Source organism: Etheostoma spectabile, chromosome 5 (genome assembly GCF_008692095.1).
Source record: "Etheostoma spectabile isolate EspeVRDwgs_2016 chromosome 5, UIUC_Espe_1.0, whole genome shotgun sequence".
Lineage (NCBI taxonomy): Eukaryota > Metazoa > Chordata > Actinopteri > Perciformes > Percidae > Etheostoma > Etheostoma spectabile.
In genome coordinates this window covers 5,903,009-5,922,534 of record NC_045737.1, presented here as the reverse complement: position 1 = coordinate 5,922,534, position 19,526 = coordinate 5,903,009, and the positions used below count along the sequence as shown (strand labels likewise).

The 19,526-nt window shown below is 40.6% G+C and overlaps 1 protein-coding gene across 3 annotated transcripts in view; it reads right to left on the bottom strand.

The window, feature by feature from the left end:
- The window catches only part of egflam (EGF-like, fibronectin type III and laminin G domains), a 25,777-nt gene extending 9,667 nt beyond the window's left edge, over positions 1-16,110 (bottom strand). For 2 of the 3 annotated variants that reach the window (XM_032516406.1, XM_032516407.1), the window contains exons 1-11: positions 15,535-16,110; positions 10,434-10,543; positions 8,952-9,038; positions 8,296-8,322; positions 7,957-8,074; positions 7,736-7,871; positions 5,645-5,808; positions 2,155-2,220; positions 1,678-1,790; positions 1,348-1,595; positions 348-535 (exon numbers count right to left, since the gene is read on the bottom strand). In XM_032516406.1, coding sequence (XP_032372297.1) covers positions 348-535; positions 1,348-1,595; positions 1,678-1,790; positions 2,155-2,220; positions 5,645-5,808; positions 7,736-7,871; positions 7,957-8,074; positions 8,296-8,322; positions 8,952-9,038; positions 10,434-10,543; positions 15,535-15,640 — 1,363 coding nt within the window. In that variant the 5' untranslated portion in view covers positions 15,641-16,110. The remainder of the gene's footprint in view (positions 1-347; positions 536-1,347; positions 1,596-1,677; positions 1,791-2,154; positions 2,221-5,644; positions 5,809-7,735; positions 7,872-7,956; positions 8,075-8,295; positions 8,323-8,951; positions 9,039-10,433; positions 10,544-15,534) is intronic. The other variant, XM_032516408.1, reaches the window with a different exon arrangement.
- Between the last annotated feature and the right edge of the window lie 3,416 nt (positions 16,111-19,526).

The following is a 19,526-nucleotide window of genomic DNA, read 5'->3' as shown; positions in this document are numbered from 1 at the left end:
CATCAGCTGTTTAGGTTTAATTACTTATGTTAACTAGCATGTTAGTTAGCAAAAATTAGACTGTGTTTATGCTATCTCCTAAGATATACCTACGCTCTCCGTCTCTGCTGATTGGGAATGATTGAGAATTCTCTTGGCAAAGCTACCAGAAGACTTACAACTTTCAGACACGTTGCCCATGTCACAACTACGTCGTCAAGCTCAATTGGAGGCCGCGCAGTAATGCCTAGCCATCATGGTAAAAGTGTTCCTATTTTTCTTCACTGGTCTCCGTCCAGAACAACGGTATCTGTTGGTCCACTTCTTTAACTGCTTTAAATGCTTGTACCCAACTACAGTTCTCTCACCCTCAGAGCAAGTGTCCCCTCTCCGTCCGAGGTTACAGTGGCAGCGTGAGCCTCCATTGTCGTAATCGCTGAGACAGAAGCTGTCAGGTGGGCACACTGTGTCATCGCAGGGCAGGTCGTACACACGAGGCACCTCACCTTTCCAGGGGGACATGGTTGGGGTGGTAGTGGTGGTGGGCAAAGTGATGCTAAGGTGGATCAGAAGAGGAAGATAGATGAGGATGTTTAGTATGGTTTACAGTGCATAGTCAGTAGTTTAGCTAACAACTAAGTTTTACTTTCAAATGCAACTTTCAAACGCCATTCTGTCTATCAGGCCATCTCTGAAATCAAACTGTCTAACTATGCAGTGCTGATCAAATATGGATTCATGTTCTGTTACTGTATTGCCTATTTCTTAGTGAGAATGTTTTTAGAAACATATTTTAGTGTACTTTACAGTAATTTAAGAAAGTTTGTGACCCGGCCGCCATATTTTCTGATTCAAAACAGAACAAGGACCCAACTTGCAGGTGTCGCTCAGCACTACGTCATTATGTTGTTCTGATTGGTTGTTGGTCTATCTAATTGCATCCATTGGCATTTTTGTCTGCACCGTTAATAACGCCCCTTGGAAATCAAAAATGAACTGAGAGGTTCCAGACTAGACTGGCGATGCCAAGCTAGATGTGCTTTACATCTTGATCAGAACAACAGCTTAAATTCTCCATTCTGTCTCCATCTATCATCAACAAATTTAATCGAGGAGCATGAACAAATAAACTGCCGGAGGCGTTTAGTGAAAAGCAGAAAGCCAGTAAAAAAAGCAATCTAGAAATCAAAGCAAGAGGAATCGCAATAAGAATTGTGATTTTGTTGAGATAAAAGAAACCTTCTTGATACCTTTGTTATTCCCCCTTAACAGGGAAACATCAATTGCTTTTAAAAGAGAGGCCATTTCCCCCTCAAGTTACAATGATATTTCATCAATCTAAAACAGATGCCTTCAGTAAAATCTTACCCGGTGGTGGTTAGCGGGGCAGTAGTTGTGGTGTCAATGCTGGTACTGGGCTCTAAGGTTGGTGGGAAAACCAGATCTGTGAAATCTGGGAAGATGGATGAGGTGGTGGAGGAAGATGGAGGAGCAGTATCGTTGGTAGGAGCGATAGTGTTCATACGGTAAACAACGTTCCGACCAGATGGCGGATCAGGGCGTGAACGAAGCTGGGACTTCCTGTTGTCTTGGTTGATACCTGGGAATGGCTTCAACTAGTGAGAGGAAGATGATACATCAGATTAAATATGCCCAAAATGTTTAGGTATTATCCAGCTATGGTATGTAATAACTCACCTCCTCAATAAAGATATCATAATCAGAGTCATCAATGTCGAAGCCATCTTCGTCTTTGTTTCTTGAGTCTGTGATGTAACGTCCATAATCACCACTGCCACCATCTGATGCACCTGTTCAGAATGCCAGTAGAGATACATGGTGTTTGTTACATGCTTTTAAAGGTTTCAATTTTTGATGACGGTTGATAAAAACATACACGATGACTGCACGTTAAAGGGTCAAACAAAGTTGGTCAGTGGTGAAACACAAGTCAGCCATTTGTCAATACATTGTGTTCTGGTCACAACATGATGATGACAATGAAAGTGGCCCAAACAACAATGGTGTCCAATTTACATGAAAGAGACAATGAGTGGGTCCTCTGCGTATGACTGTTTTCCTATGATGAGTGATCATGGGCTGGGGAATGTGACAACATTTCACTGAAGATCGGACATTAAATAGTAGTAACAGCTTCTGGCCCAGCGGGTCTACCTTTTTGCCTGTACCCAGGCTGCTGCACCACGTACTGAAACGTGTCTCCTCGATACACAACGGCAGCTGATAATGTACAAAAGAAAGCCAGACAGTGAATATTCTGAGCATAGCATGAAACAAATGTATTGGTTAGCTACTGTAACTGCTGCTGCAAAAATACTCCTAATAAGCCTACTTAATTAATCAGTTTGTAGTTTTTACAATGTATATAGTAATAGTTGAAGAATTGACAAAGTTTTGGTTGAGATAAATAAGACATATGCTAGGCTGCTCCTAGATAGCTTCTCTGTTCTTCTCGCCTTCACTGTTTGTCCTAATCAGGGCTGTAGTACTCGAGTCCGGACTCAAGACGGGTTTTCTATGGTCTTGGACTTGTCTCGGACTCACTGGTATTTGGACTTGGACTTGTTTCGGTATCTGCCACTGGTCTTGCCAAATATGGCTTTTGGTCTTGACCGAGTCCAGGTGACTTTATTATGTTTATAATAATATTGGAGGGAAAGTGAAACACTGGCCACATGGTAACCAATCACACACCAGATTATCTTTGCACGCCCTGCGTCTGCGTGCCCTGCTAATGTCATTGTCGTTCATTTTCATTAATTCACACGCGCTGTAACAAACAAAGATGTCCACCAATTCTGCCATAATCAAATTTGGTCTTAGAAATCTCCAGGACTCGGTCTTGACTCTGACTCAAATCTTTTTGGACTTGGTCTTGTCTTGGACTCAAACCTCTGTGGACTCAGTCTTGTCTTGGACTCGAATCTCTTTGGTCTTGTTCTTGACTTGGTCTTGACTAGTCCTAGTTTTGGACTTGTCTTGGACTCGACAAAGGTGGTCTTGACAACAACTTTGATCCTAATTACAGGGGTGGAGTCTGGTGTATGGTAGTCAGGGTTCAAGTTGCATCTAATCTAACACAACCTCTGCTTAATACACCCGGTCATTCCTCTACTCTCTGTCAGATCATAGTCAAGACGACCGCAATTAGACTCGCTACTGACAAAACTTGCTGCCTATTTATTCATTTGAATATTTTTTTGTTTTTTGTTCTGCTCCTTTATCTTGTGCCTCAGCTACCATTGGAACCCAACTCCTGCTACCACTTCACTCCTGTCATCCACCGGACCAGACGACCACCCCCGGACCTCACCACTAGCCAACCACTGTATTAATCTGACGGAACCACTCCTGCCCACCACCAGACCTGTTCGCTTCCCTGGAACCCTGGACTTGCTTTTCCACTTTCCGGAAACCTGAACTTGTACATAAGTACTTTGAATAAATCTGTTATTTCACACTCTGGATCTGCGTTAGATTAGATTAGATTAGATTAGATTCAACTTTATTTTCATTACACATGTACAGGTACATTGCAACGAAATGCAGTTATGTCTGCATTTGGGTTCTTCTTCAGAAAGTAACTTACACCTTGCATAAATGTGTTATATATTTGGTACACATACAGTATGTTGACAGACAGAACAGTTTAACACTTAAATGTATAGAAATAAAATAATCAAGAAGCTTAAGATGTTAGAAAAATCCTTTCTACAAAATAAACTGAGTGCATGATCAATGGGACACTTCCCCTGCCATCCACTCTGCCTTGACACAGCTTAATCTTAGCTTACATAACAACATCCCCTCCTTCTTGTCTTCTTGCTCTTCCACCTCCACCTATAGTATCAAATATTACAAGTTTACCACAATGTAAAGTAAGTTATGGAATTGAAAAATATTTTGTAGTTATGGATTGATATTAGACCACTTATAAAACATAGCAAACTGCAAAAGAAATCATCAAAGATCTCATAAAAACTTGACTATTAAGCCTGAATGGATGCCACGATTTAAAGTGCTAATTAGCACAGCCTAATAACATTAAATCCTGAATACTGAGTGCTGGTACACAGGGACGGGGGGAAGCCCAAAAAGCCCTCAGTAAACTAATCTTATGTTGTGTAACAATCCCCCTTAGTCCATGCCACCCTGTTGAAAACTCCTATAAACAAACACACATACATGCACACACACAAAGACCCCCCCCCCCCCCCCCCACACACACACACACACACACACACACACACACACACACAAACTGTCACAGAAAGACCAACAAGAAACTATGTCAGTCAGTCAAGCCCGCCCCTGCTGTTAACTCAAGCAGTGGCGTATTGTGTGTGTGCATCCATCAGGGGTGTGGATGGGCAGAGAAGGGGTCTGGCATCCCGTCCTTAATCCTGTCTGATCAGACTCGGACGTAACCCGCTTTTATCCCCTGCTAAGAAACCACGCTTCTCTTTTGCTTCGTTTTGGTCTGTCTGTCTGTCTGTCTGTCTAATTTTATCTTGTTTCATGTAACTTTCACTGACATTATTCTTAGCAAGGTCTTTCTAATATAACCTCTCTTCCTGTCTGTCTTTCGAGCTCTGTGTCTCTGTCTCTGAGCAGTCTAGCAGGACTTAGTACACTTAATTTAATCAGAGCAGTTTACAACAGTCTGACTGCTAACATAGCGTGTGAGGCAGATGCCGCTGGCCCACATGGCTTTCAAAAGTCAGCAGTGTTGGCTGTAGGTCACAGCACAAAATCTAGATAATGTGATTGTGTCTACATGGCTGTTCAATTATATTTAGTCATACTCTTAAAACTTATATGCACAAGCATCCACTCACACATGAGCCTAACATTTTTCCCACAAATCTGTAAATAGTTCCATCCATCCATTAAGACACTACTATTACTGCATGTACAGGATGTATGGGTAGTACACGCGTGAATGAATGTATATGTGTGTGTGTGTGTGTGTATGTGTGTGTGTGTGTGTGTGTGTGTGTGTGTTTTAATATCAATAAGTCCTCCCGACCATCCCCCACCCCCATCACCACTACCATCAGCCGACTACCAACAGCCGACTAGATCAAAAATAATAAAGTAAATGACTCTGTTGCTCTACTTCTCCATCATCCAAGGCTCCACTGACACACTGACAGGTGCTGTCCTACATTCAAGCTAAAAAGACAAATGAATGGAATGAATTTAATTGATTCTACAATGATGACTTGAGGAAGTTATGCAAGCTTATTATATTGTGGAATTGTATTGTGATAAGACTTTTATAACGGAAAAAAATGCTTAAATAATTTAATGTAAAAAAGGTAGCACAATATGACGGAGAATTCAAGAATTTGAAAGAAAAAACAGTTTCATTGCAGTGCTGGGAGAAATCTGTGATTGTCTCCATTGTAATATTTGGATGTATACAGTGTGGTTGAACATGGTGAAGGTTTTATTTTGAGAATAACTTTGGAGATGCAAAAGAAAATAAACAGTCTGTGTAGCTCTGCGTGGGTGTTGTTGAAACTAAGCTGAAACCGACTTTTGTTTTGAAATGTTGTTGAAATCACATTAACGAGAGAGCTGAGACTAATCATTCCTGGCTGTCACATCACTTGGCACAGAGATCAATGTTCAGCCTTACCAGTGCGCACGGGGTTGTTGATGTGGCTGGGTGGGCTAACTCCGTGCTCGTTGGCCGCCCTGATAACAAACTGGTACTCTGTTTCCGGTAATAACCCCTTCAAAACCATGGAGTTAGTCTCAATGGGCTCACGGATATATGTCCACTCGGTGTCCATTTCTGGCCTGTGAACAACAAGACAAATATATCTTTTTTCAGTTTTATTTCCTGTTATTGCAATTACTAACAATATGTTTCCACTTGTGACATTTCACAAACCACGAGTGGTCTGAGTGCTTGAGGGGATTCTTTATTTTACAAAAATCTTTTTGTATTGAGGATGATGATATGTTTTTGTGAGGGTTGTTTAAAAATTGTGATGTGATCTTTCACTTTATTGTGTTCCTCCTGCTGTCGTACGCCTGTGAAAATGTCTATAAGTGATTGCAAAGAGTACAATTACTAAGTTGTCAAACCAAACAGAACAAGGAATTGATTGAGATTTTTTGATGTTGTTATGTTACTATTTTTGAGCCTCTTTAAGTCTTAAAGCATTATTTTCTGCTTTAATCAGAGTGTTGTTTTTAAAAAGTAGAGCAAAAAACAAAATGATGAACTCCTGAACTTTTATTTTTCCTGCCTATCATCTCCTGCTTCCATCTCCAGCTGCCATATTTGTGTGCTGTTTCTGGGCGGCTGGAGCTACAACTATCTGTTGAATAGAGTCATTTCACCACCAATCAATGTCTCTCTTCAGCAATGTCTCTTTTGATGTAAGGGGAGAAATATTTGCCTCTGAGATGGCCCTTTTGTGTGGAAAATGCCCCTGTATGCAAAACCAGACAGTGATTCATGTCTTCTCTGTCACAGTAAGTGACAGTTTCTCTGCCTCCGTCTCTTTCTCTTGCCTAGTCTCAGGGTCTGCACCACAATAGGCAACGCCATTGTGTGTTGATTTTCTTTATCTTATTTTCTTTTAAACTATTCTTATGGGGGCATTTTTTAAATTCTATCTGTCATTTTTTATTTATGTCTAGCAAGGACTCCAGGCAAATTATTTTTGACTTTCTTGACATTGTAGTTTGAGGACCTGTCTAGACATGGGAGGTTCTTTGTGTGTGTGTGTGTGTGTGTGTGTGTGTGTGTGTGTGTGTGTGTGTGTGTGTGTGTGTCTCAAATGATCATCATGTCAAAACCCAAATGGTTGGATTAAGCAGCGCAGAAAATGCCTCACAAAATTCACTGTAAAAGAAAGCTGTGTATTCTGTATCATAGCGTGTGACGATGAGTGGATGCAGAGGCTCTGATTAGGGAGGCTGAATGTGCAGCTATATATACACCTATTCATGCATTTGGAATATTGGCTGCATCAAGTAGTTTATGAATTTAAGGGCCCATGACATGGTGCTCTTTGGATGCTTTTATATAGGCCTTAGCGGTTGGTCACTAGAGCCAGTCCCACAATGAGCTTTCCTTAGTATGTGCCATTTCTGAGTCTGAAGCTTTTGAGGAGAAATGGGGGGGGCAAGGTGGAGGCTGGGGATGTGGCCTTGACCAACTGCCATTTTACTCATTTGAAAGCCATGATCTCTCTCTCTCATGGGTGGGCCAAAAGCAGAGAACGGGGAAGTAACCTTTGAGAAAATGAAAGCTTTCATTTTCTCAAAGGCAGAGCAGGATACCCAGGGCTCGGTTTACACCTATCGGTTTCTAGCCACCGGGGGACCGTAGGCAGGCTGGGGGAACTCATATTAATGTTAAAAAAAACTCATAAAGTGAAATTTTTATTTCGTGGGACCTTTAAAAAAAATGAACAGGCAGATGAAACCAGGCCGCCTTTTCCTCTCACAGCCAGTGATAGAACAAGGATTTTTCTTACTTGGGCTTGCTCTTTCCCTCTATGAAGCAGCCCCTTGAGGCTGCTCTTCACCTGGAAAGTGTCTATACGGGCTGGGTTGATGGTTGATGGTTGATGGCGTACGTGTATGTGACCTCTAAATATGTGTCAGAGTATTGGCAGCAACCCTGTGCTGGTGAGGTCACAAAAGGCCAGTTTGATAAACATGAAGCTGTGTTAATTGCTTTCTTGAGGCAGATCACTCAATGACTGACCTGATGTACGCCACCAGGAAGTGTAGGATAGGTGCGCTTCCCTCACTCTCTCCCGGCTGCCATGACAACGCCAGCTCTGTGTCAGATACAGCCTTGACAACAGGCTGAGTGGGGGGTGACGGGGGCATGCACATGTCTAATGGCACAGAAAGAAATTTAATTCAGTGGACTGTATTGTTATCAGCTGTAAAAATGGATTACTACTACTCGCATTTTCTTACCATGTGAAGCAGTGCCGATGTCTCTGGGCATGCTGGGTCTACCCTCCCCTGCCCAACCATACGCTCCGACAGTGACTCTGTACTTAGTGTTCACTTTAAGGTTTCCGATGTCCACATCCTAGAAGACAGCATATGGGTGAGTGAGGGTAGAGATACAGATAGATATTGAAAATAAGCAGAAGCATATCAGCAAGGACATTTAAAGGGAAAGAAAAATTAGGAAATAGATAAGAGCCACTTAAAAAAAAAGGAAATATGGTGGAAGAAGAGATGGGGAAGACTAATTACTGATCAGGCATTCTTTCAGAATCTGAGTGGAAAGTCAAGTCAGATACTCACAAAGCTTGCTTGTCCGTCAAATTGCCCCTTTTGAGACATTCAGAGCAGAGGTGTAGATAAGAGAAGATAGACTTTATTAATCCAACACTGGGGAAATTCCTGTACTACAGCAGCTCAAAAGAGAGAAATGTACACACATCAGACTAACGCAAATACACATTAAGTAGACCTAGGAGAAAAAATGTACATCAAGTTTAAGAAATGGAAAAATATAACAAGTTATAATAATAGTAATAAAACAAACATATTCACATAGTAAACACCCTTACATAAACAGACAGTGTACAAACACAGATATACAGATTTGTAAGGTGCAAATGAATGAATAGAGATGACATTACACAGTTGGAGGAAGCAAAGAGTGAAAATCAAATACATGTACGTACATAGTGCAGGATATTGTCCAGTGATGGCTCATATATCAATTTTCTTGCGGGAGTCATCCCAAAAGGATAAATAAAGAGAAGTCTAAGTCTAAGTATACATTGCAGAAACAGCTGGCAGTGCTACATTATGATGTTGCATTAAAGAGTCTAACTGCTGCTGGAATGAAGGACCTGCGGTAGCACTGGTAGGTTCATTGTCACCAAATGTTTTTCTAAGCATGTTCACCACTGATTTCAAACAAGCAGTACTGTTAAAAGCTGTGAACTTACAGTGGTCAGCATGTCCAAGCTGAGAGGCACCTCCATTAAAGACGCTGTACCCGTTGGGTGGCCGTTCCTCATCTCTGTGTAGAAGACCTGAAAAAAACATACCATAGTCAAAGAGAAGACATACAAACACAAAAGTCTCTGCTTTTTATTGTCTGACTAAGAGTCAAACATATTCCGGCAGTGTTGAGTTTGGCAGGCATTCATGCATCTCATGTTTATGTGTATTAAATAGGCATTTATTTGAACCTTTCAGCCATCCCATTATCAAGTTCTGGCTGTGACAATGTACACACTGCATAATTGGGAAAGCAGTACAATGAGGAAACGGGATTATTTATGAACTTCCAAAGTGATTGGCCAAATGAACGTCAATCTGTGAGTCGTGGGGAAGCTAGGTAGCTGACTAATCCTCTTAGTGCAGACATATGGTCAAAAGCAGAGCACACACAAACCCTCATACTGGTCCACACTTTGTTAATGGTTCGCTCAAAACAAACACAAGAGAGTAAGGAAAGAATGAAGGAGGAAAGGAAGGAAACTGGGTTCTGGCAAGGCATTATATCTCATTGACAATGTTGAAAATATTAAACATTCAAGAGGACAATGAGCATTTTAAAGTGATGATAGAGTAAAAACAGAAAGGAAAGACACTTTTTTCAATTCAAGTCCACTTTTTGCAGCACAAACCTGCCTTTGAATGTTACAAAATATATGTCCAGTATTTACTTATAAATATATGTTTCTTCCAAGACCAGCAAACCCTACTTTAGTACTCAAAACTCAGGGTGGAGCAAAACATCTATTGACAAGACACTAAAATAAAGATTTGTGACCACATCTTTCAGAGCTATATTGCTCCTTAAAAAGCATACATCTGGCAGTGAAGGGGTTCCATCAAAACGTACAACACGTACAATTTAGAAATATCAATCTAGCTTTCAAGGCCATCTTACCGGACACAGGATTTTACAGGCACTTTAAAAGCAGGAAAAGGGGGGGGGGGCAACACGTCAAGGGCTTGCAGAAGGAAATGGGCATCCGCTCAGAAAAAACGGGGCAAATATGAATTATGAGTTGTTTTTTTATTGTTGCCAAGTAGAAATCCTTTCTACTCATTTGGAAAAAGAGTTCTTGAAAGGAATATGTAGGGGCAGCCTGCTGTTTGAAAAGCTGAAAATGTTTTCTTTTTCTCTTGTTCTTAAACTGTTTGTCTGTTTTGCTTTAAATTTGAGGGTACTACGCAACAAGAAAGCCATCACACAGAAACCGCTGCTGGCACACCGTGATACAAACTGTTTGGAGCATCTCACATTGAGTCTAATATGAAAAATATTTAAAGTAATAGAAATAATCCCGTTGGTGACTGATAACAGCTAACAGCTTTTTATCCAAAATATTTTTTCATTACAAATTGAGCCGTCACATCACACATACGGCTACATCTGTGTTATTTTATAATGTAAAATCCCAGTCTGTGATTACCTTGTATCCGGTGATGGTGCTAACATGTCGCCGGGGCATCTTCCATCGTACACTGAAGGCGGTGCAGTTGATTGTCTCCAGCTGGATGTCTAGTGGAGGACTCAGACGATCTGGTTTATTCAAACACACACAAAGAGACATAATCAGTGAAGGGAACACAAGATATACAAGAGGAAAAGTGCCACTGTGACAATAGGCAGCCATAGATCATTGAACCGGAGACAATTAATGTTAGATTCAGATGGCTGGCAGCTTGTGTACAATATTTTTTTGTACAATATTATGAGTTTGTTTTGCATCTCAGCTTCTTGCAATCTTGATGTCAGCAAAAAAATACTAAACCCTGATTTAAACTTAAAGCTGTCTTGATCGATATTTTTAGATTGACATAAACAGTAGCTCAAATGTGAAGTGTTGCTCGGAACGAGGAACCCTACAGTGTTTCAGCATCTTTAAGCTCTGTTTTGCTTTGTTTAGCACCAAGTGGCAGACTGACAAAGTCAGGGACTATAGCTGGTGAGCACAGTGAAGCCAGATGTTATTGCCAAAAACTGACAATAAGAGTGAATATTATATTCACCAGAAGGTCAATAACTGAACTATAAATTCATGCTAATCTTACTCTGTGTAGGATGTTTCAACATGTAACAGTTTGCCAACATTCATCAATGCTAACATGTCAATGTTGTGTTTACAGCTTGTGGCAATGGAGGTTTAATAAAGATAAAATATTCTTATTTAGGTTCTCTACCGACGCCCAAAGCTATCGGTAGCTGCACCCTTCGGTCACACAGACAAATGATTGACTTAATTCCTTGAATCTGTGCTGTGTTTGGTGAAAGTGCTTTTTAAGATTTTTTTCCCCTGTCATCTTGGTGTGAGCTACAAAGTCCCCTTAATCTAGATTAGTTTTTTTAGCATGGAAGATTTTAAAATTAGGATAATGGACTTCCTGGCCACTGAATTCAGATTTTAAGTGTCTAATGTAATTTTTCTGTTTTACTGTACATTAAGGTTGCTGTTTGTTACTGTATGTTAAAACTTTGTTGCTGCTGCCTTGACCAGGACTCCCTTGTAAAAGAGAGCATGAAACTCAATGGTACTATTTCCTGGTTAAATAAAAACAAAACAAAAAAAAGACACCTTTTTAGTTGCTTTCAGAATATGGGAGAAAATTGCAGATTATATACTGTATATATAATTGCTTTGTCAATAGTTACCAACAAAAGCAATTGTGTTGCAATATCTTTCCAACTACCCAATGATAATTTAAACACAACATAACACTGAAGGGTAAGAAAAAGAACCATGAAAAAAGGCATAACCTGTTGTTAGATGAGCAGGCATCTATTCTTAATTGACTTTGGCTTCAAATGTCATTATTTTCATGGTCTGATTTATTCAATCCTGGGTGCTTCTGTGACACTTCAAGAGATTGTTGCTGCATCTTCAGTATCCAACTGCAGCCTGAAAAACCTCATTGAGAAGAAAGAGCTCTAAAAGGTATAGATCATCAACACCCGAATAACCTGCTGTATATTATTATTATTATATTACATGGCTTAAATGGAGAAAAATAAACAGACAAGGACTTTTTCAGCGTCATAGGCATCCACAAAGTAGAGGTTTGTTACATCCAGACAATGAAGACACTCCTTAAAATAGTGTATAACAATATACAGTTGTTCCCTTGGATCAGAGAGGCTCCAAAATCAGGGTAGCAGCTGTGGCCATGGTCCCGCTACACGTTCTGTGATGCCATGTTCAACTGCTACACTACGGTGTCCTGCTACGTCCTGCTGTGCCTTGTAATGCCGCACAGCGTCCTGCTATGCCATGAACTACTACAAAGAACTGCTACAAACTACTAATTTTTTCTATTTTTGTTATTGCCACTCTTCATTCTAACCCCAACCGGCCCGTCAGACACCGCCTACCAAGAGCCTGGGTCTGACCGAGGTTTCTGCCTAAAAGGAAGTTTTTCCTCGCCACTGTCGCACTGTTGCTTGCTCTGGAGGAAACTACTAGAACTGTTGGGTCCTTGTAAATTCTGGAGTGTGGTCTATCTGTAAAGTGTCTTGAGATAACTCTTGTTATGAATTGATACTATAAATAAAATAAAATTGAATTGAATTGAATACAGTACGCATTATCAATTCATTTTATTTTTTTACTTTTTATTTGCAATTTAAGAGTAGCTTTGTACAAGGCCTGATTTATATGACAAAAGGACAGAATTCCCTGGTACACAGACATGGGGATTTAATTGAAGTCTCATGTACCTACAGCGTTGCTCTTTTCCACTTTCCTTTTTCTCTCCTACTTCTAGTGACTCCCTTCTTTTATTTCCTATGTTGACCTCTCTCCTGCCCTCCTGAATCCACTCGTCTCTTTTCTGCTTTCTCAAACCCTTCTCCCATGCTCTTCCATCCGAGCGGGTAATTCAATATGTCAGCTGAATTCCCCGATCATCCATATCTCACCAGGAGTGCCGCCCTGGGAACAAACGGGTAAGCTGAACTCACAGAATTAGAGTCAATAGAAAGGGAAATTCTCACATCATCAATTTTACATCCATCAACAGATGTTGTTGATGGATTACAGTGGTCTGAGTCGGTCTGGATGAACATTTTAATACTCGGAAGGACTGGAGTAAAAATATGAATCCTGAAGATCTTGACATGAATCCCTGAAACTGGTGGGTTACTTTTGGGAAGTAAAACTTGATTCTGTATTGGTTCCGCATCTCCACAGGTAGCCCTGCAGAAACCAGAGAAGCTGTTCTGAAGCAAACTGCATATTTTGAGCAACACTGGCTTGAAGCTGGCGATTGGACACTTACAAAATCATTGAGAGACCACTGGCAACATGAAGCCCCGGTGACAACCCCGCACTTTCATACTGTCTTGATGAAGAATAAAATAAGCAGGGCTGCAGAATTTCAGGGGAAAAAAAATCAAGGAACACAAATAGGCCTTTTCCAAAATCACCAGAAACAAATACCCCAGATTAACACTTTCTTCCACAGTTCTGTGATGTTTCCTTTGAAATAACTCATTACTCTGTGAATCTAAGTTTGAAGTATCACCCAAATAATAACTTGACTAATACTGGATTTTTTAGGCTAATACTGACATCTAAAATAGAGATTTCAAAATGTCCAATAATGACATATTGGCTGATAGCAATTTAGCAACCAAGATAAACTCGTCAGTGCTCTCTGATGGACAAACTAGGAAGATTATACATTCCATTATAAGATATGTTTGCCATTTGTCTATAGCAATGTCTTGGCTGACATACGGAATGATACCAATGTGTCTGGAATAAGCTAATATTGGTCTAGTTTTAGTCCACTGTCTCATTGTTTGTCATGTTTGAAATATGTTTATATGGAGCCTTTTTCATCTGTTTCATTGGGTGTTGACAAGAGCTTTTAAGCATTTCAGGCACAAAGCTTTTTATCTATATTGAGGATTCAATGCTCCGGACAAATGTATACTACTTCGGTCAAAAATCTAAAAAGTTGCTCTCATAACACTTCACTTGATCAACAACGGGCCCCAAATCAGACGTCTTCTTTAAGACCAAAGCACCTGCTCTATTACCCTGATTCGATATCTTAACTTTCAGTGTCAGTCCTGTGGTTCAGCTCTTTCCAGGTCTGAGTCATCCAAAAGTGAATGACCACTAAGACACATGCTAATGAAATTGATATAGAAACTTTAAATATCAAGAGACACACTGTGAAATATCATCTCCTTTCTCGTATATTGTTATTGTCTTTCACCAAACAATATTGTTTGTATGGAACACAAGGTTTAAAAGGCATGATTTTTATAACAAGATTAGATCTACGCTGCAGTAGGTGTAAGAAATAACAGCTAAATAATTCTGTGAAATAATTCAATGGCTTATTCTGACCAGGGGGACAGCTGTGAAAATACTGAAAAAGTAAGACCACCTTGGGAAAAGATGTCGTTCAATCTTAACTCTTTCCTACTACCAGCTTGGTTGTGTAAATGCTGATGTGATTCATCTGGACATTGAGCCCTGTTGACATCTCCCTCAATCAAAATGAAGCCTGAAAGACCTCTAAACACGGAGTACAAATGTCACTGGAAGTCATGAAGACAGAACTACAGCCTTCCTCTGTATGGCAGTCCCAATTGTGGTTAGTTTTCTGTGCTGACAGACAGATGTAATAATCAGCCTGCTATAGCCTGTGGGTCCGAAAGAGTGAGGGTGAAATACGACGGAGTCAGAAAGACTGACAGCGAAAGAAAAAGGAAGTGATGGAAAGAGGAGGAAAAGGAAAGAAACTTGGATGGAAAAAGTGTTCAGGGTGACTGGATATCAAAAGAAAAGGTAGAGACTGCAGGGGAGGGGAGGAGGAGGGGAGGAGGAGGAGAGGAGGGGAGGAGGGGGTTTTCTGCCAAAAGGAGTGCATTGGCAAATGTGTTGATGTGTGTGTTGTTGGTCTAAAGCTGAACATTTATTTTTCTGTCTTTCTTTGACAAATGTGTACAGTTTGTAAAATATGTAGGCAGTTTTTATTAACACGCACAATGGCATTTCCTTCCTAGCCATAAAAGTCCTGCCTCAAACCTATCAGAATTTAAAGTGTGAAAATTACAGTTTCTAGCTCACCGATTATGATTATTATGCAGTTTTGTGGTGCTGCTCAGTGACACGCACCTTACAGAGAGAGGGGTGGTTACCTTTTTTAAATGACCTGAGTGACATGCTGCTCTGGAGCTTTTGTTGCAGAATAACCACTTGTACGCTATAGGAACAGGGTTCAGGGTTTTCAAACAACCAAAGTTGATATTTTTCAGCCTTTATATCCATAATCTAGACTTTACAGGACTTAAAAAGTTTGAAATGGTCACTTAGATTGTTGGGAATTTGTGCTATAGTGTGTTTCAAATGTGACGTACCAACGTGTAAAAGCTGGGTTTATGTTAGGCTACATGGTGTCATCAAACACATAGAAAATAAGCACACACACTAATGATGCCCTCATCCACAATTTTTCATTGTAAGGTATTATCATTATTGTTCTTATGAATCTGGTATAAAGGTCAGCGGGTAAACTCACCAGATCTCCGAGCACTTGGTCTTCTTGCACAAAAGCAAACGCTGGCTGTGCATATTGCAAAGAGAAGTAAGTATAAAAGACTCCTCTCTTTACATGTAGATTCCATTTCTTCTTCAGGTCGACAGTTTAAAACGGTCAAATGTTCATTTTATCACACATTCAGACGCGCCTGTAACTGTGAATGGAACTAACCCCTTTGCTGATAAAAGTTTACTCTGATAAAAATCGTTTTCTTTTATCCAGAATCAAAAGACAGGCAAAATAAAAGAATGCCCGGAAAAAATTAGCAGTCACGGTTTGACACTGATAAGATTATACTCTGCAAAAGATCAGTAAGTTGGAAACATTAACGGACGGACAGACAGCCGCTGCTCCAACAGACGCGCTGACAGACGATGGAGAGGGTTGTCCCGACAATAAGCGCGTAATGCGCAACGACTAAAACAGCTGAATGATGGCCACGATCATTTTTACGCATAAATCTCGCTTTGGTGTCACGCTCTGGTCTTAGACAGCAGATGAGAAGGACGGCGAAGTGCATGAACGTGGGGCCATTTAGAGCTAAGAGGATAACGAGCCTCTAATCCGCACACTGGACACAGATGGAGAGCATGTCTTGAAGCAGGGGAGCCGCTCAGGCAACACACAATGAATACTGTGTGCGTGTGTGTGCGTGTGTGTGCGTGTGTGTGTGTGTGTGTGTGTGTGTGTGTTGTGGTTTTGTGTGTGTGTGTGTTGTGTGTGTGTGTGTGGTGTGTGTGTGAGACAATGACCAATGAGAGCAAAACAATGATCATTAATTCATGTTAGTAAATTAATTAATCTGTTACTGTACTCAAATGTGACCGCAACTGGCCAGCCAAGTTTGAATGAGAGATGGTCTGAGTGTGTTTGTGTGTGTGTGTGTGTGTGTGTGTGTGTGTGTGTGTGTGTGTGTGTGTGGTGTGTGTGTGTGCGTGCGAGTGGGTGGATGAGAGAGAGAGAGAGAGCGAGAGAGAGCAGTGTTTAAGCCAAAAAAGCATTGTATCTAACCGGCAGCCAGGTAACCAGCATATTTTTTTAAAAACATTTTATTTGTACATTTCCAGTAGAATTATGAAACATGGGACAGGATGGTAAACTGTCCATTGTGCCAATGGATGGTATGCACATGAGGTTTGCCTTGATGTTGAGAGTGGCGTGAGAGCTGTATTTCAAATGTGGGAAGATGTACATTTCAGGACACATCATCAGGAGTGTGCCTTTAAATCAGGGGGTGTTCTAGACACCCTCATCAAAGGTGGCCAGCTACAGGGTGATCAAACCTGAGCTTGGGTCCCATGGCCAATTGTGAAAATTGTCTAGTTGTTTAAAAAGGCGCAGGCCACAAAACTATGCAAGGCAGGGGGTGCCCTCTTCCCTGAGTCAAGCCTAGAGCTGACCGCATACCTTGTTCACCCTTCTCCTGGAAGGTTGTGACCTGGGTTCTCAAGTGGGGAATGGGGTGGGGAGGATTAGTGAGCGGGTCATGTTGATGCTCTTTGTGCACATCAAGGGTCCTTCCACTTGATCCTTGTCCACTGGCTGCGTCTTTTGGCCACTTCAGAGACTGATCTGTCTGTTGCAGAGCCTGTCCATGGAAGCCAAGGGTTTTCAGCGCACCTCCTCGACCACCATTTTCCTCCTCTCTGATGTTGAGGCTTTACGCCAAGTTGGCTTACTTGCTGTAAGGCCAAGGCCTCCTCTTCCCAACTAGGTGTGCCCTACAGTGTTGTTATGCCTCAGGGCTGACATAGCATGCTGCATCGCGTTGAATGGTGTCCATTTCTGTCTAGTTTAGAAAGCGTGGGGCACCGAGACATTTTTTCACGTATGAAGTCACGGTTTGTTACATCTTTTCCACAGTTGTTATAGGGAGCTCGTAGATAGTGAGTGGCCACATTACCCGAGGGAGAAGTCCAAATTGCAGGTACCAGAGCTTGAGCTTCCCTGGCAGTAGGGTATTGTTGTTTTCATATAAAACAATCATATTCTCTATATTACAAATAACTATAGAAAAACAACCCTAACAAGAGAAGGGAAGGACAAAGACAGACCAAACCCCAAATCAACTTGAAAGACTTGTTACAGACAAAAGACGGACAAAGGATTAAAAAAAAATTCACATTCAACATTCTTTATTACTGGACTGATCAAGGGCAGGTGTAAACATTCAGAGTTCCAGTTCCAGACCAGGTAATTTGTTCACATAAGTTATCAGAGGGTTGTAAGTTTTTCAGAATCTGTTGATGGAACCGTTGAGGGTACATCTAATTTTTTCCAGCTTAACATTCTGCATAATGTCCCTAATCCAGCGGTGGTGTGATGGAGGATCAAGCATCTAGCTAAAAACTAGGAAAAGACCCTCTGAAAACGAGCAGGGGGAAAAGACCTGTTGTATCATAAAACTAATCGAAAAAAACAGCAACCAAGGGAGAAGGGGAGATGTTATAAGCATAAGCATTAGAGATGCCTTCGAAAAAAGGATGACCAGAAAGGAACAAGCTTCAGACAAGACCAGAACATATGATGGGAAGTAGCTGGAGTTTGTTTACATCTATTGCATAATGTGTCTGCGTTTGGAAATATTCTTGCTAATTTGTCTTTTGAAAAGAGCAACCTGTGTAACTATTAAACTGTATTAGAGAATGTCTGGAACATATGGAAGAAGAGTGGACTCTATAGAGTCCACTCTTCTCCCATTCCCCATCAGACAGCTGGGTCCCCAAGTCATTTTCCCACTGTTCTCAAATATGTAAAATACAGAGGTTGCAGCTATCCATGATATGGGAATAAATACATTATGTTCTGCTCTTCTTTAGCATATTAACCCTTAATAGGGAAATCTAAACAGAAAGGAGAGGGGAGTGTAGGTAAATTGGCAAACATTTCACGAGAAAAATCTCTAGTCTAATTTGCAAGTATTGCAAAAGATTATCAATAGTTAGACCGAATTTTCTGAATAGTTGGTGAAAGCAAGCAAAAGAATCATTAACATACAGGTCTTCTATATGATGAATGCCCTTGACATACCAAATTTTGAAGGCATTGTCCATTAGGGATGGTTGAAAAAGATGATTATGTGTTATTGGTGAGAGAAAAGAAATACTCCGAATACCCAGACAACTGATTTTACGATGCGCAGTGATTGAGTTACAATTATATTATCCTTAATGTTATTAACTAGGGATGGTAGAGGTGCACAGAGTAAAGCAGGGAGTGAGTGTGGGCTGCTTGTAACCTTTACAGACTGGAGCCATGCAGGAATCCTATCATTCCAATCTTTTAACCACAGAGGTGGCATTCAAATTTGCAGGCCAATAATAAGTGCGCAAATTTGGAAGTGAAAGCCTACCAACACCTTTTGGTCTTTCCATAAATTATTTTCTTATTTGAGCTGATTTTTTATTCCATATAAAGGAGGAAATCATTCAATTAAATGCCTTGAAAAAAGATTGTGGTATATAAACAAGCAGGGCTTGAAATAAATATAAAACCTTTGGGACAATATTCATATTTACAGAATTTGTTCTCCAAATAAGAAACAAAATGGACCATCTTTTAATAGCTTGTTTGCACTGTTCCAACAGAGGAATTATGTTACTTTTAAATAGACTGTAATAGGACTTGGTGACTCTTACACCAAGATATGTAAAGGATTTGTGGACAACTTAAATGGCAGATTGGGATATTCTCTAGCATAACTACTAATGGGAAAGTATTCGCTTTTATTGAAATTAAGTCTACATCCAGCTATGTTACCAAATTCCTAAAAGATTTTAAGGATTTCAGGGGTAGTTGTGATGGAGTTGGTGACATATGGTAACAAGTCATCTGCATAAAGCGAGACAGTGTGAGTTAGGCCACCATGTGAGATACTGTACCTTGTATACTATTATTGCATCTAAGAGCTATGGCAAGTGGCTCTATAGCTAAACTGAACGCAACGGACTCAATGGATCCCCTTGTTTTGT